The sequence below is a fragment of the Protopterus annectens genome, chromosome 2.part1 (assembly GCF_019279795.1).
Source record: "Protopterus annectens isolate FY-2018-M chromosome 2.part1, PAN1.0, whole genome shotgun sequence".
Classification (NCBI taxonomy): domain Eukaryota; kingdom Metazoa; phylum Chordata; order Ceratodontiformes; family Protopteridae; genus Protopterus; species Protopterus annectens.
The window spans coordinates 668,931,253-668,949,898 of NC_056729.1; the positions used below are offsets into that span (position 1 = coordinate 668,931,253).

The 18,646-nt window shown below is 40.7% G+C and overlaps 1 protein-coding gene across 1 annotated transcript in view; it reads right to left on the minus strand.

Annotated features, from left to right (window-relative positions):
* Positions 1-18,646, minus strand: part of PCM1 (pericentriolar material 1) — a gene marked incomplete at its 5' end in the record, with an annotated part of 3,258,627 nt that overhangs the window by 74,763 nt on the left and 3,165,218 nt on the right. Inside the window, one exon of the mRNA XM_044063494.1 lies at positions 9,357-9,480. Coding sequence (XP_043919429.1) covers positions 9,357-9,480 — 124 coding nt within the window. The remainder of the gene's footprint in view (positions 1-9,356; positions 9,481-18,646) is intronic.

The window sequence follows — 18,646 nt, forward strand, 5'->3', positions numbered from 1 at the left end:
AAAGCTACTTCTATTTACCCCCAAGAAAACAAAACCCTCATAGACAAGGCCCAGTTTACCATTCTCTCTCACAACAAAACAATAATAGAAGCTGTTACTTGCACTAAACTATTGGGAGTAACTATAGACAGTTAAAATTTGACATGTACATACAGAATAATGTTAAACACACCAAAGCTAGGCATTATTTACAGGCACAAACACTTTCTAAACCCATCCACTACACATACCCTTGCTACCCACTTATATTCTTCCTTCTCTTGTTTAAAGTGCCCCATTACTTACAATCTTCTTTAAAAACTAAGCTTGAAATGCGTTAGTCGCCAAGTTTGCTATAAATGCTAAACATTCCACCCATCATTGTACAGCTTTACACTCCCTTAAGTGGCTTGAACTCCTACACATTCTCAATCTCCTTCCTGCAACTTACAACTGCACATAAAATAATTTACAAACTCTTAGTTTGTCTTGCCCTCACCTCAATTTTTAGCAACAACCAGTCCAAAGCTCTCTCAGATCTGAAAACCAACACTTGTTTGCAGGTGCACAAGCCTAACCCACCTGCCAGCCATCTTCTTTATACTTATTCTGTAGACAAAGCCTGGAATGTTCTACCATTATCAATTCGATCTAGTCAAAACCTTGCATCATTCAAAAAGTTATTTAAAGACTACCTCTCTTCCATCTGCATCTGCTCTTGCACCAACACCCTACCCTTTAGAACTTGACTACTTCTAGTTTTTGACTGGTCTTTTCACTTTATATTCTTAATGATTGTATTGTCCATCCTCCCCATTGTTTTTGTTCCATTTTCTGTAGGTCCAGTAGTGCCTGGGGCACCTCAACAGCACTGAACCTAGGTGCAGGTCAACACCAACCCCTGCCTGCCCAGGGACCGCTTCGCAGGATGACAGTGATGGCTTGACCCATGCGAGTACACTGAGGCATGGCAGCCTGAAAAGCCAGCAGCTTGGGCTTCACCTGGTGGGGGCTCCAGCAGAGATTGGGGGGGGGGGGGCAGCACTCGTATGAAAGTCTCCTCCAGTGGGTGTCACAGTCTGCTTTAACCAAGCCACCAGGAGCCTACCTCACCATTCAGGTTTACCCTAACCAAGACCAATAGGGAGGGGAATATCTGAGGCTATCCAGACTGGGACGACACAGAGCATGAGGCCCTCTTCACCATCCTCTTTTGTGTCTGCCCCCCTCCAATTGTCAGTCCAACATACTGTTCCCGTCTGTCTTTTAAGTCTTTAAAAATAAATAAATAAATAATCAATCACCCGTCTCTAACCCTCCCCTCTCCTAGAAACACTGCCCTTCTTCCTTCACAGCTTTCTTTTATAAAGATTATTTGGAAAAAGGGGTTCTATCCCCACCAAAAAGACATTACCCGTTCTCTTCCACTTTGTCAAGCACATCCCTCTTAATACTTTCCTTTTGCGTTTTCCCTTGGCTACTCTCTCCCCTTTTTCCATCTGGCCTGTTGGTTCCCTTTCCAACCTTATAAAAGCTAAAACAGAGTGCAATCAGCACTGATGAGCCATAACTGGCAAAAAATCTCATGGAAAGCTCAAATACACATACAGCTCCACACTCACTGCCTCCTGCATAAAAAGACAACAGTATTCATGAATTTACATACACGGAAAGCATGTAGACAACAGCAGGGACATTTATGCACATAATCAAATCCTTTCATAATCATTCATGCAGATTCATGTGTGCAAGACTAAACTGGGCAGTTCCTTGGAAGGCTGAGAGCTTCTACAACCAGTGTTACATGTTCACACTATTTATTCATTTAAACACAGGTTTAGTGGTGCTACTTAGACTGCCTTCATGACTTTGTGAAGTGTTGGACTGTGAATGCCATCCTTAACTATAGTCCATTTAAAAGCAACTAATTACAACTGCTTTATATTCTGTGTTCATATTTTGATTTTTTTTCAAACATTTTTTAACATTCTGAAATTAAACAACAAAAATGAAAGGTGTGAGTGACTGAAACACAGGGAAGGCGATAGAGGGCTTTTATACATAAAGCTTCTGATCTATTTGCCTACAACAGTTACGCAGTTTTAAGTGCTACATGAACAAGAAAATTGAAATTAAAACCATCATAGCTGGCTTCTGTGGTCAATAGTCTGACAAGGACCAAACTAACCAATGGAAATGAGCACCAAACAAAACCCAGCACAGACCTTCTTGAAGGTTTCCCTGTGGGTGACTGATGACCAGCTGTGTTCTAGCTGACTGACAAACTACTCAATCATTTTTCAATGAAGATCAGAAAGCCAGACTCTATAGGACTGCTGTTTTGGTCAAGACCACAGTACACCTTACTGGGGAGTTTCCCTTTTCTCTACTGTTGTACGATCATGGAGTTATTACACAAAAGATGAGAGGGTGTGGGGGTTGACCTCCACAATGGAGGAACAGGAGGGGCTGGCCCCCTTGCAAAAACACTTATTTGCATCACTGCAGGTGGGCTACAGAAGAAAAGTACAGTTTTGTACCTACCATAAATGTAGATGTTCGAGTGCTAATACAGCTGCAGTCATAACAGATGGGTTCTCCTGCCATCAGGCGGGTCCTCGGTCGGCCGAATTCTGAGGAAGGCTGCAGAGGTGGCTGTGGCCCTGGTGGAGTGAGTTCTAATGCCTGTAGGAACAGTTTTGCCATGAAAGGAATAGCAAAAGCGTATGCAGTGGGCTATCCATTTTGAGATTGTCTGCTTGGAAATTGGCTTTCCTGGAGCTCCTACCGCATAGGCCACAAAGAGCTGTTCTGATTTTCTGAAAGGCTTTGTTCTGTCCAAATAATAACGCAGTTGCCTGTGGATGTCCAAGGAATGTAGTAATCTCTCCCTTTGTTTTGAGGATTGGGATAAAAGTAGGTAAATGTATGGCCTGATTTAAAGCTACCCTGGATACCACTTTAGGCATAAAGGAAGGGTTGGTTCGTAATGAAACTCTGTCCTGATGGAAGATGATAAAAGGCTGGACAGCCATGAGGGCCTGTAGTTCTGAAACTCTGAGCTGAAGTGATAGCCAGAAGGAAAGCTGTTTTCCAGGACAAATATTGCAAATCTGATGAAGCAGCTGGCTCAAAAGGAGGCAAAGTCAGTTTTTCAGAATGAAATTTAGATCCCAAGCAGGTATTGGTTGTTTCCTTGGAGGTCGTAAATTCTTAGCCCCTCTGAGGAACTGTCTTACAAGAGGATGAGAGAATAAAGGAGGATCAGTGTTGTATTCTGCAGAAATGGCTGAGGCATGGATTTTGATGGAGGAGAACGAAAGTCCACTGCTTAGTAGTTCAGCCAAATATTGTAGTATTTGAGGTAAATTCAGTGTTCCAGGGTTCTGGCCCTTCTTCTCATTCCAGACACAAAAACGTTTCCATTTTGCGGAGTAAGCTTTTCTAGTTGATGGCCTTCTGGCCTCCAAAATGACATCCTGCACCTCCTTGGAGAGTAGAGCCTGCTGTGATGCTAAGGAATCTTCCATGCGGCTAGATTGAGTGTTTTTAGCTGACTGTGAAGAGTTTTGAAGCTGTGCTGAGTCAGAAGAGGCATTAGAGGCAGGGTCCATGGAGGGGAATGAGTCAGGCTCCTCAGGAGTGGGTACCAGTGTTGCCTTGGCCAGTCCGGAGCAATGAGGATCATCTTTGGTCTGTCTGCTCTGGTCTTCAATAGGACTTTGGGCAGCAGAGGAAGAGGCGGAAAGGCATAAACTGTCATTGATGTCCAGCTGAAAGAGAGCGTCCACTCTCCAGGTCTTTGGGTGGAAGGTCCTCGAGCAGAATTTTGTCAATTGATGATTTTTGTGGGAGGCAAAGAGATCTATGTCTGGCCTTCCCCATTCTTGGATTATTTCTGTAAAAATTTTTGGATGCAACATCCATTCGTGTGGATCTGTCATATTCCTGCTTAGGTTGTCTGCCAGCGTGTTTTCCTTGCCTGGCAAGTACTGTGCTTGTAGTTCCATTTGTAAGTCCATGGCCATATTCCAAAGTGATATGGCCAGTCTGCATAGGGGATAGGAATGTGTTCCTCCCTGCTTGTTTATATACCACATAACTGTGGTGTTGTCCGTTCTTATCAACAGTTGACCTGGTTGTAGAAGGTCCTTGAAAGCTATAATAGCATTTATTACTGCTAGCATTTCTTTTTGATTGATGTGAAGGTGCTTTTCTTTTTGGGACCATTTGCCCTGAATGCACCGGTCTGTCATGTGCGCCCCCCAGGTGTAGTCCGAGGCGTCTGTTGTGATGACTTGATTTGCTTGAGGCTTGCTGAATGGAAGACCTGTGTTTGCTTGACATGCTTGAGCCCACCACAGAAATTCCTTTTGCAGACATGGAAGTAGTGGTATTATTGTTTCCAAACTGTGGCTGTGTTGAGACCATATGTTTTTTAGGTACCATTGTAGTTTTCTCATATGCAGCTTTGCACATGGGATTAGCAAGATGCAAGATGCCATGAATCCCAGAGCCTGCAGGATTTTCCTTGCAGTCAGCCTGGATTCAATTTGCCAGTGTTTTGAAGTATTGATTTAGTTGCCCCTGCTTCTCTGGCGTGAGGTAGGCCATCTGGGTGTTTGTGTCCAAATTGGCACACAGGAAAATTATATTTCGAGAGGGTATTAGCCTTGATATCTCTTTGTTGACTGTGTATCCCAGAGAGTTTAATAACATTATTACATAAGCCAGATGTTTCAGAAGAATGTGCTTGCTGTCCGCTTGGATCAGGCAGTCGTCCAAATAAGGGTATATTTGTATCCCTTGAAGTCTGCAGTGGGCAATTACTGATGCCAGGCATTTCGTGAATACTCTGGGCGCAGTAGATAAGCCAAAGGGCAATGCAGAGAATTGATAATGGGTTGAACCTGCAAGAAATCTGAGGTATCTTCTGCAATTTTGTCTGATTGGGACATGCAGGTATGCCTCCTTGAGGTCCAATGTTACCAGCCAAGACTCCTTGCCCAGCATGGGAAGAAGTTGCTGTAGAGTGAGCATCTTGAATTTTGTGCAGTAGGAATGTGTTTAGGGTGGAAAGATCCAAAATAGGTCTTCAATCTTTTCCCTTCCTTGGCACCAGAAATAGCCTGGAATAAAAACCTTGACCTTGTTCGTGTGTAGGCACCTCTTGAATAGCTTTCATGTTTATAAGATCTGAAATTTGCTTTTGTGCCTCTGCCCTTTGATTGTGTGGCAGTTTTGGCATGCCTCTCATTTTTGGAAGGGTATGAAAATGGAATTTGTAGCTTCTGTTTATAATGTCCAGGATCCATTTGTCCTTTGTGACAACATGCCAATTTTTTGAGAATAGTGCCAGCTTTCCTCCTAAGGGGGCTGCCATTTGAGACCTGGTTGGCCTGCAAAGGGGAAAGTCATTGGGTTTGCTTTCTGAAAGATTGTGAGTTGTCCTCACCATCTCTTGGTGTAGGAGCTTGCCATTGTCTGCCTCTGTACGATCCTTGTGGTTGTCCTCTGCCCCTCGGGCGCCTGTATCTGCCTCTTTGGGGTCTGTCCGTGGCACGAAAGGACCAGTTTTGGAAGGCCAATTTCTACTAAAAGCGAGGAGGTTGAACCTGCAGAAATTCTTTCACAGTTTGCATTGACTTAGCTTTTCCTCCATTTTCGTAATACTTCCTCAGCATTTGCCCCAAATAGTACATCCTTTTGAAGAGAGGCGTCTAGTAATTTAGCTTTGACATGATCAGGCAAGGTTTGTTCCTTGAGCCAAGCATGCCTGCGTATGACTGAGCCTGTAACAGCAGCTCTACATGAGGCCTCTAGAGCATCAAAACCACATTGTAAGGTATGTTTACCCACTTGTTCTGCACTATGCATCAAATCCTGCAACTCCTTCAAGTCTGGTTGTTCAGGTTGTGACATTTTACTTTTCAATTGAGATAACAGAAACTGTTGGTATTTTAGCATATGAAACTGGCAGTTTAAGGCCCTCATGGTTAAGGCAGCCGAGGTATATATCTTTTTTCCCCATCTTTCTAAGGATCTGTAATCTCTCTCAGAAGGCAATGGATTTTTGGCAATGGAAGCCTTAACTCCCTTGGGTCCCTGTGAGATGGTTTCTGGGTCAGCAGCATGGCTTTTGTAAAGAAATTGGTGCGAGTCAGGAACCCTGTAGTACCTGTCAGGCTTAACTGGAGCTGGAGGTAGAGAGTCCGGGTTAAGGCAGGCCTCCGAGTAAACATCATCTAGGATGTCCAAGACAGGAGGTATAGCCAGTGGCCTGTGCTGGGGTAACAAAAGAAATTCCCTGAGCCTTTTCTTGGAATCAGAATAATCCTGGCCTTCCCAGTGAAAGTGTTCCGTTAAGGTATGCAAAGTTTCCCCAAATGAGAAATCCTCAGGGGGGGATACAGAAGCAATGGACTCCTCTGCATCAGAGTCTTCAAAAGGGGAGTAAGCCTGTTCCTGATCATCAGTGCGTTCTGAAATAATGGATCCCTGATCAGAGGAGGGGGAATCTTCCTCCACTCTGGGCCTTTTGTCCGGAGGTGGCTGGAGAACCTCTGATTAGAGTAATTAAATCCTCAGCCATTTTAAGCATCTGTCTCTTAGGCATGGGGCCTGGAGATGGGCCCTGTGTAACTGGTCTCTTAGGGTGCATGGTTGCTTTAGACTTGGTGAAAGCCTTGATGGAGAAAGAAAAGGAAGGTCTGAAGACACCTTGAGTGGAGGTGGACCTGTCCACATTCTGTGTTTCAACACCAAGGGTGGCCGGTATCTGTAGTCGGTGTGTGGGCCGAGGAGCCTGCGACCTCGGGTACAGGAGACACCGCCAAAGATGTGTCATCAGTAATCAGGGGCTGCGTAGGCGCCTCACTGAGAACCAGACCACGTATAGTCGGCTTTGGCGTGGTGTTGGTAGAGGCCGCGGACCTCGAGTGTCGGTCCTTGTCTTTGCGTTTTTTAGACAAAACCGGTGTCGGAGTATCCGACGACATGGTATAGTTAAAAGTTTTCCCAGAAAAATGCTGGGCGAACTCCGCCTGATGCTTAATAGTGCGTTTGTTGAATGTAGCACAACAGTGACAGGCCGAGACGTCGTGGTCTGGGCCTAAACAAGGTATACAGAGGGAATGGAAATCCTTATGCGGTATTTGCTTCCCACAAGAAATACAATTATTAACTTTGTCTGACATAGGTCTGAGGCAAGAAAAGTTTCTAGCGGGTACTTAGCTTTAAGAAGACTTGGTTTCCAAATTTTTCGTAATCTCAGGAGCTGGCCGACCGGCACTTGCGAACTGCTTCTGCTTCGGGCACCGCGTGGCAAGAAAGACTGAAGAACATGGCATCGGCTGGTTCTTTTATACCCCTGTCGCACTGACGTCAGGGAAGAAGCGACGACAACCGACACCGGGACCTAGACTTTGGAATTCGGCCGACCGAGGACCCGCCTGACGGCAGGAGAACCCATCTGTTATGACTGCAGCTGTATGCACGATGAACATCTAGTTTTTGATCAGTTGTGATCAATCAACTATTTTGTGAATGACTGTGCTTCTTGTGCATCTATCACTAACAGAGAAGTGTCTTGGAGTTTAGCAATGCATTTCTGTAGTAGTATACAGTTTATGATAACATGGACATGCTAGAATTTGAGGCCTAGTGTACCGAGAACATAATGTGCAAGATATAGACTTTACTGTTCTACACAGTGCAGTAAGAACATTAACCAAATGATGTATTTCTAAACTACACAACCAAGAAAGAAAGAAATTTAAATTTAGCATGTGTTACTCATTGTACAGTTTATGCCGTAAATGTTAGTTTAAAAGTTACTGTAAGAATATGGAAAGTTAAATCCATTTGCTCGAGACTAAATTGTGTATGGGATACCTATGTTAGCATATATTAGATTAGTTTTCAACTTCATATTAATTTCCTTTTACAGTTTGTATATACCTATTACTACACTCATTTGCTCCTCTATCTGCTGTTCAGTCATACCTCTCAACTTCTTAGGACAAGAAATCGGGTCAAAGCCTAAAATAATGGGAGAGGACAAAGGTCCAAAAATAGGGACAGATTTTAAATATTACTCTTACAAACTCACAAAGTTTTCAAAGGTGCCAGTATGAGCAAGTAGCTGCACCATAAGCCCAACACATGAAACAAAATGCTCACAAAGAGTATGTTACTTCAGTCTCTTTATTGTTAAGTGCTTTCTTCCCCAGTATACACCTTGTGGAAGAATAACTGATTAATTGATTGTTTCATTGCATATAAAGGGTGTTGACTTTGAGCAATGTAATTTCTTCTGCTTCTTGTTCTGAGGAAGTCCCCGAGGTGTATACTGGGGAAGAAAGTGCTTAACAATAGAGACTGGAGTAACATACTCTGTGAGCATTTTGTTTCATGTGTTGGCCTTGTGGTGCAGCTACTTGCTCATATTGGCACCTTTGAAGTCTTATTAGTCATTTTTTTGGTGTCTTATCAAACGGATTTGTTGTTGTTAAACTTAGAAAGTTGCTAGAATAATATGATTTGTGTTAGCATGCATTTTTTGAAGGCTATGAAGTGGGAAACTCAAATGCATGTCATTATTTAGTAACTTCAATCCTCACTGATGTTCATAGGTTCATAGGTTCATACTAGGCTATCTGCCCCCGGGGCATTTTACAGCCCTATCGCTTTGTGCTTTCTTCCACCCCCTTTAGTATGGGGAACTATACCCATTATATTTTGCTGTGCCTCTGTCCAGTGTGACACTGACTGTAATCCTCCCTGTATATCTGCCCATCCCATCCATTGGTCAAGATTTCACAAGGCCAGAAGCGTGGTGCTCCTGCCTCCTCATGTTTTGGATTTTGTTCCACAGCATAGAGAGTCTTGGGTCTTTGGAATCTCCTCCAGCACGCCCGCCCCGTTTAATAGAGTCGAGGTTTAAGTCTCCTCTCGCTCTTTGTATTCTGATGGATTAACAGAATGTGCCAGAAAACCACAAATTTTATGAGGAACATACCAAAAACATCAGGCAAAAATCTGGACAATTGAAAGGTGTGTGTTCATTTTATGTGCAGTTTTGTATACAATCACAATTGTATGTTCCAGTGCAAATGTGAAAACTGTGATAATGATTAATCATCTAATGTATTCATGTTTCTAATGCAGCTCCTTGGGGAGGCCAGGTCATGGCTGAAAAAGGTAAAACTAACCAATCCAAGTCCTGTCTAACAAACTGAAAAATAAACAAATGAATAAATATATAATTTACTTTTACTCCTCACAGATAGCCCATTGAATCAAAATGTGTACTGGGATGCATATACAGGAATATTATTAGATTAAACAGTAATACAGTTATCAAATCAGGCAAAGACCTGGTGCCTTTAATGCTTGTGAATCTCCAGCTAGTTCTTCAGTTTCCTTTCCATTTGGGTTTACAAGCTCCACAGAAAGGTTATTCTTTAATTCTTCATCTGTCATTCGGCTTACTAACTCATTCTGTTAAGGGAATAAACATACAGTTTGTTTTAAATCCTCATCTTGAAAATTACATCTCCAAAGAGAGCTGCATGCACATAATGCAAATCACATATACGCTTCAAAAAAACTGCACATCTGTCATAAGATGCAGCTGGAATTTTACTACTCCACCACAATCTGTTCAAAATAATCTACTTTAAATTTCACCATCAGACATGCAAAAGCTTGATCAACGATATAACACTGTGCATGTCAGCATCCTGAATATTACTTAAGCTGAAAAAGACATGGTGATCAATAAAACAATCATACTGTATTGTTTTATAACTTTTGCAGTTAAAACAGGTTGGCCAAATAAATTTATAATGTTAAAAAATGCACTATTATGTAATATGTACAGTTATGCAAAGCAGGTTATCATAACAGTAGATGTTTGACTAGATCACTGTGGGAACAGCTATAATTACATGGGACATACCCTGCCAAAGACTGGACATCCAGCAAGTCTGCAAAACATTGGGCTCATTCTTGCACTGCATATCCACCTTAAGCACAAGGCTATGTACTGGCATAAGAGGGATGTATGAGCACATCAAAATTCAGAGCATTCTTGTCCTAAAAAGGGAAGCTGAAGTATACAGATCCAAAGTAATTATGTCGTACTAAGTCAGAAAAATAAAATTTAAGATAGGGAAACCCTACTTTGGCCAAGATACAGTGCTAAAACTGCATTAGGGATCTATATGAAAATGTACCGTTCACTGTACTAATATCACTAGATCACTGTTGCAGTAACAATAACTATATGAGATGACTGTCAAAGCTCAGGAAGAGGAGGGGTATGGAGAAGGGGCAAAGTCTAGGTGTACTTTAAGAACAGCTAGAGGCATAGCTGGATTTTATAGCACCTTGGGCTGTTCTCTGAAATGGCGCCTGATTTCCCTACCTCCATCTCCCAGGCCCTTGATTACACTTATCAAGAGTATCAGAACTTCTCAGAGATTTGAGATGCATGGCTAGGGTTAAAAAGGCCCTTGTGGCTGTTAGCCTGCTAAACACCTATTAAGAACAAATAGGTCCACTCCATTGTACTGGCTAAGCAGATAGCCAGATGCACACCACCTCTCTCCTGTCCCAGCTCTTTACTTGAAGAACCAAAAAAGTCTGTGCCTTTGTACTGGCACTCAAAGGAAGATGGCCAGATACATACTCCCTTCTCTTGCATCAGCTCTTCATTAGAAGAGCAATAAAAAATAGAGAGGTCTGTTCTGTACTGTTAGACTGGCTCTGCAACCCAGCCAGTCAGATGCATACTCCCTCCTTCCTACAGCTCTTCATTGGAACAGCAATAAAAAAAAAGGAAAACGATCCACTCTTAAGCCACATACGCATCCTCTTCCCTGCCCTAGCTCTTCATTAGAAGAGCATAGCAAAATATATTTTTTTAAATAGGTTCACAGGCGAGTACTAGGCTAACCACCCTTACAGTCCATTTTAAGCCTAACCAATTTCCTTTCCCTTTTTGTGCTCAAACTAAACTATCCCATTTGTTTATAGCTTTGCCTTATCCATACCATAGTCAATAATTATTTCTTACCACTAACAACAGCTGGGATTATACCATAGATAATTTGAGGGACCCATGTATGGAATAAAGCAATTAGGAGCTACCTCTGTCTATTAGCAGTACAAGGGGCAGACCTGGGGTACGTTTTCTCTTTCCCATCTATAGATCTAAGTTGTACTTGAAAATGGACAGGGATGAACTTACTTTTGTGTGGATGGTGAGTCTATTCCACAGCAGCTGTATCCTCTGCAGAATATACCTGTCCCTCCAAACCATTCTTTGATGTTGCAGAATAGGTTTAGATCCTTAAGAGTATTTCTGATCCTATTTGACTTACTGATGTGCAATAAATCCATCAAGTAAGGAGTTGGAGAATGCTTTGTGTACCAGATGTACGTCACTTCTTAGTGGTCTGTAGGATGCAGAGTATAGAGATGGGGCTTTGAATCAGTCCATGTAGGACATGTTGTTTATAAGCTGTATCCTTCAAGTATCTCTGTGGAGTTCCAGTTGTTGCATGCATCTGGACAGATACATGCCAAAAGGGGGCATTATAGTCAATGACTGGCCTAATGAGGGCTGACTAAAGGCGACAATGACATCCCTAGATCTAGACACAATCCCTTTGTTTATAAGCTGTGCAATATAGAAAGACTTTCCTACAGCAATATGCACATGTTGGCCAAAAGTTAGGTCACTGTCCACAGAAGTTCCCAAATTCTAAACAAATCCGTCATCTCTTAGGGGAGTATTGTCAATGTGGTAGCTCCCTGGGGTACAGGACTTTCCAAAGGATACAATACTGCAATTTTAGTACTTAGTTTCAGACCATGATTTTGACACATTTGAAACGCATCTTCCTGCAGGACAGCCATGTCATTTGAGAATTCAATGACTGCTACTAGCTTGAAGTAATCTGCACACGTATGCAGAGCTCTTTAGTACTGGCCTTTACTTCAGGACAGGTCCCAGCACAGAACTCTGGGGGACTACACTGGTGACTGGTCTCTCTCTGTGGAGGCAACTTCCTCTATTTTGATTATCTGCATCCTGTGAATCAGATGGCAATCCAGCTTGTGATACAAGAGTTTATTTTCCAGGTTATTTAGCTTTTCTACTATGCATGAGTGGGGAATTCGGGTCTATATCAGTTCAACGAAACAGCACATCATCGAATACAACAACCTCAAACTTCTAACCACGAAATCTAAAAACATCGAAAGCTCAAAACAGCAAATTTTTTCCCTGGGAAAAAAATTCACTGTTCCGAGAAACACACACAACACAAGCACACCAAACAAAACAGCAAACCATACACATACACAAAATCCTACGTCTAACCCTACACTAAACTGTACATATAGTACTATCTATCCACTATCCTTAACCCAAACCCTAATCCTTAGATCCGTCACTATCGCACACTCACCTCACCTGCGCTCTAACCCTAACTTACATATGAAAAAACAACAAATAAAGCACTAATAAAATAAGTAACAAAGGGCCACGGCTCCAAAGACAAACCAAAACTTTAATCTGTGAGCGCTTTTGTTCACTCAAATCAAATGAACTTCACACAAATTCAAACAGTAAAACCTCTCCTTATATAACCAAGAAATCACATGACCAATAAAATGCATTACATCACAAGTTTAAAACTGATTGATAAAAGGCATATACATATTTATAAAGATAATTACATATACTTTACAAGAATTTTTAAGCACAAAGTGGAGAATTGTTAATATATAAAAAACAATCAAAAAGGTGCATCCATACAAACCTGTAAGTACATAAAATATTATATTACCGTATAAGAACATTCTATACTGAATTTCATAAAGTCATTCAGCGTAATAAACTTTTAAGCTTGAGTAAACACATAACAGAACACTGCTCATTATGGCCTGGGTAACTATGCGCATTTAAGGTAAGTTGCCACCTTAACTCTTGTCTTTCGAGTAAAAGGGATGTATGCCCACCTCTAGGGCCCTCCATCACCTGGGTGATCACCTTAAATTTAAAGTGGTGTCCAGGGTTTTCCCTAATGTGGTTGGCCAAAGCATTATTTTCTCTGTTTCTATTTATACTATAAATGTGTTCATAGATTCTTTCTTTGAACCTACGATCGGTTTTTCTGATATAAAATGCCAGAGTTGACATCTTGCCAAATATACCACACTTTTAGAGTTACAGTCATACCTAGCAGTGACTGAAAAATGCCTGTTAGGAATTGTATAGTCCATACCTATGTCTATGTACCTGCAATAGACACAAGTTTCATATTTAACCATTCCTGGGTTCCTGTTGTACAATTTATGCTCTTTCTCTAATATATTTCCTAAGTTAGCTCCTTTTCTATACACAACGCTTGGCAGGGCACCCGATTTAGATCTAAGACCTGTCTCTCCCATAAGCATACACCAGTTTTTTAATAGGGTGCCCCTTACGGACTCACCATAAAGTGTATATGCAATAATTAAGCTGACAATATATCCATTCTTATCCCTATTGTTATTACTGTGCATTGGCGTATTTATGTCAGCACTATTACCCTCAGTGGTGGCAGGGCTAAGCATACGAGCTAATAAGGCTGGTGGTCCCAAAATGGGTGAGAAGTGCCCCTCCCTTCTTTTTATTTGGACTTCTTTTATGAGTCCCTGCAGTAACACTTCTGGGGCAGCCCCTTCTTTCAAACATTTGCTTTAAATTATTGCATTCCTGCATGAATTCTCTATCCAAGGTGATCATCCGTGCTGCCCTAACCAGCTGACCTTTGACTATAGATTTTTTTCTGGTATTGTGGATGGCAGCTTGTGTAATGTAAAAATTAGTTCGAGTAGGTTTTCTTTCTATGAATTTAGATAAGTAGCATTCCCCTAAAATGTCCTTAGTTAATTCCACATCCAAGTAAGCAATTTTTACTCTGTCAAAATTGGATGTGAATTCCAGAAAGGATGGGCTGGCATCTCATCTACTATTTCCTTAGCCGTAGTTTTCATCTCCATTTATGATCATAAATATATCATCCAAAAATTGAGTATAATGCATGATTTTATCTTTGATGTCACTTCTGGTAAACACAAAATGGTGCTCCCAGAAGGCCATAACTAAGTTGAGAAAACTATTGCCACATGGGGACTCCGTAGCTACTCCCCTTTTCTGTAGGTAGTATGTACCATTAAACATGAAAAAAAATGTTCTGCAAAATGATAGTTTTTCAACTAATCTAGTTTCATTTGCTGGGGCACCTCTTTCTACTAAAACATGTACCACCCATTCAATTCCTAAATTATGGGGGGTGACTGTGTAAAGGTCTTTTACATACACAGTTAAAAAGTTGAGCTCTGCACTACATTCCTGATTATTCATGTCCCTTAAAAAAGACCAGGAGTCCTTACAAATTTGGTGTTCCATTGTTACATATTTTTTTCAAGATATCCTCAACCACCTTAGCACAAGCATATGTGACTGAATTTCTCCCACCAATTATGGGGCGTAGAGGATGGTTAGCCAGATTCTTATGAATCTTTGGAGTGCCAAAGATAACAGGTGTGATAGGTGGTGTTGTTAAATACTTAAACATATCCAAGTCTATTTGACCGCAAATAAATAATTAATGTAACCTCTTATTTTCCTGTATGCTACATTAAGTTCATTTAAAGACACCATTTCATAACTGTCCTGTTTCAGCATTTCCTCCACTCTACAGTTATAATCATCCTTAGTCATAAATGCTAGCCCCCCACCCTTGTCTGGCTTCATGACTCTGATGTTGGCAATCCTTAAAGCATTTAGTTCCAGTACATTTTCATTAGACATATTCTTTTGCAATCCCCCATGAGCATAAGAGCCCTTAATTTATTTCTAAAATCAATTTCACATTTTTTCAAAAATTGCTAGTGTAGGATGCAAGGGTGGGTTAAATGTACTAGGAACCCTGTTTTCATTCACATTATTCGGTTCACAACCATGAAATAAAAGCTGTAAATTTAATTTATGTAAGTAGAGCTTAAAGTCCATCAGTACAGTGCCTATACTTGCTTTCTGTGTTGGTATATATGTCAATCCCCTTGCTAAAAGTTCAGTTAAATTAGATTCTATAGTCACAGTAGTAAAGTTAAATATATTGAAGTCACCTTGCTGGTTAGTTTGAACAGCAGGATGTCCAGCTGCTTCACTGTGGTTGTATACTTCAACAGAAGTAACAGCTGCTTCACTGTGGTTGTTTTCTTCACCAGAAATAACAGTCCCATGCTCATTTTCTTCAAGCTATACTTCCCAGTTTGCTACTATTTCAGTTTGTTGTAGTGGTTGTTTTTCCGTGATTTCGCCTTCTTTTTGGTGCCTCCTCGTTGCATTTGACCGTTGTATGTAGAAACACGAAAATTTTGTTGCCCTGAAACTCCATTGATGTTTCTCCCTTGCAAATGCTCACTTCTTCTTGGCTGGCTTGTCCTTTCCTGTTCCTCTGGTTCAGTGACATCACCAGTGATGCCACTAGTGGGCAGATCTGCTTCAGCCTCCTCATTATATTAATATTAAAGCATTGTGGTTGGCTTACAGGGGCTTTGCTACTCTTGATGGGCATTCTTGGGTGTGGGAAAGCCAGCCCATTAGTGTAGTCATCAAGGTCTCTCTGTAGTTTCTTGATTTTTGTAGCTTTATATTTTAAAATTAAGGCATCAATTGACTCAAAAGTTCTATTGTATTCAAATTTGTATCTATCAAAGTCAGTGTTTGTTTTAATGCTATCCCCCAGCATTAACAGTTCATTAAACTGCTCAGCATTGTCTTTTTTATAATTAGATGTCATCATTTTCATTAAGCTAAGCCCCTGTTGGTTAAAAAATGAAACCAGTTCTAAGTGATATTGGGAGTTTGGTATAACCCCCATTGGATAGGGACAATACCTTAACCCTTTTGGTACCTTGTTCATGTTTCAGACATTCTTCTAGGTACACTATTTCCAACTGAGTCTTTCTATATTTAGGCAAACATGTATCAAATTGCTTCAATACAGTCCTGATATCAGTGCCGCTGACCAGTTGTTCCACTGTAGCATTAGAATTATCCTGTTATAGCCCAAGGGAAAAATCTTGCTCCAACCATTCCCTTAGCTCTGGAACTCCAATAAGCCTCCATGGCAGTTCATCTCCATGCAAGTTATAACTCAGTCTTTCATTTGGCTGTTGGTCATGGTTAGCTCTATAAGGTAATGCAGTGGTCGATGTTTGTCCCATCTGTACAATCCTTGTAAGGTTTGTTATAGATGCAGCAACGCTGTTCTCATTTTGTGATTCTGAGAACAAATTACGGGTATTAAGTTCACCTTCATTAGCCATGCCCTAACAAACGAATTGACCAGCAAAAAAACAATAAATAAAGCACTAATAAAATAAGTAACAAAGGGCCATGGCTCCAAAGGCAAAGAATTTTTAAGCACAAAGTGGAGAATTATTAATATATAAAAAAAGGTGCATCCATACAAGCCTATAAGTACATAAAATATATTATCTTATAAGAACATTCTATACTGAATTTCATAAATTCATTCAGCGAAATAAACTTTACTCGAAAGACAAGAGTTATGGTTGCAACTTACCTTAAATGCGCAGTTACCCAGGCCTTAATGAGCAGTGTTCTGTTATGTGTTTACTCAAGCTTAAAAGTTTACTACACTGAATGAATTTATGAAATTCAGTACAGAATGTTCTTATAAGATAATATAATATTTTTTGTACTTATAGGTTTGTATGGATGCACCTTTTTGACTGTTTTTTATATATTAATAATTCTCCACTTTGTGCTTAAAAATTCTTTTAAAGTATATGTAAATGTATATGCCTCTTAATCACTTTTAAACTTGTGATGTAATGCATTTTATTGGTCATGTGATTTCTTGGTTATATAAGGAGGGGTTTTACTGTTTGAATTTGTCTGAAAAAGTTCATTTGATTTGAGTGAACGAAAACGCTCACAGATTAAAGTTTTGGTTTGCCTTTGGAGCCGTGGCCCTTTGTTACCTAACTCACATACCCCACCCTAACCCTAAAGTCTATCACTATCGCACACTCACCTCACCCGCGCCCTAACCCTAACTCACATACCACGCCCCAACCCTAAAGTCCATCACTATCGCACACTCACCTCACCCGCGCCCTAACCCTAACTCACATACCCTGCCCTAACTCTAACGTCCACACAATCGCACTTACCTGAACCCGACCCGTACCTTTCCACCACAGTGCTGAAAATAGCGAAGCCACAGAAACGGACAACCAAATTCTTTCCCTAGGAAAAAATTTGGTTATCTGCATCTTCACTATTTTCAGCATTTACTGTTTTCAGGTCGATATTAGATCATTTGAAGTATTAACACTTTGATGATCTAATATAGACCCTGGAATTCTGATAAAAGCTTTGGCTAGGCAAAGGCATGTGGTGTGCACCATTTTGTTTCATCTACTGCTTTGGTGACTTTTTCTCAAAAACAAACAAACCAGGTCGAGTAAGGTTTTTGACTGGACTAAGCCGACTGCTACATTTGTATTATATTTATGGAGACACAAATAAGATGAAGCATTCAGGTGTAGGGATTAAAAAGGATTCTGTTATCTCAACTAAGGATATGGGGGAAGAGACCAAACAAAAGATAATAGAAAAACTGAATAACTGGAAGCTCTTCTTTGGTTCCTAGAAAGATACAAGTAGTGAAAATGCGTTAGTTTTATATACAGGTCAGGCGTACTCATGTTGACAATAGTTAGAGAATTGAAGAAATGTATTTGGGAAGGAAGGAGGGCAGGTGTTAAGCACAATAATTTGATCCTCCACATAGAACAAGATAGTTTAGATTTACCTGATGTGTATGGATATTTTAGAGCTATGCAGTTAAGGCTGATTTACACAACACAATGCAAGCTGAATGTTACAAAAATGGAAAGAGATGACAAAAGAGGGGCAGGGAGTTCAAGAAAAGGGGAGATTGTATATTAGGAGGCAGATCATTAAGCAAAACCACCACCATATAGATTATTATATTCATACTGCAAGAACTAAATCAACATGTGAGTGGAGAAAGGAAATGTTGCCAATAAGGATGACAGCAAGTAGGGGTACAGAAAATAGGCAAGACCAGGCTGTAATTTACTGGAGAAAAAATGTCTAAGGAACCAAGGCATTGTGAGCAAATAACTAGAAAGAGAAAGGAACAGAATGGGATGTGGCTAAGCAGAAGTTTGAACTGTAGGTTAGAGACTGCCTTCCCTACCAAGGGGAACTGTATCAGAATAAAGAGAAAGGGATACAGAACTCCTAAGTGAAAGACCAGTTGTGGCAGAGTTTTCTGTCAAGTCTAGAACAGAAGATACTGCTAAACAGAGAGAATCGTAAGGAATATAAAATCTTTTGATAACTAAAAATATCATTCAGAGGAGAATAAAAAAAGACTGGGAAGAGAGACTGGAAAAGCAATTTACAAAAGAACAATGGAAAGACAAATGTATGGCTCTTAAGTATGCAGCAATTCCAGAAGGCTTAGGATGTTTGGAAGTGCCTGCAAAGGTATTTTTATACCCCAAACAGACTTCAAAGAATTTATCACAGGTAGACAAA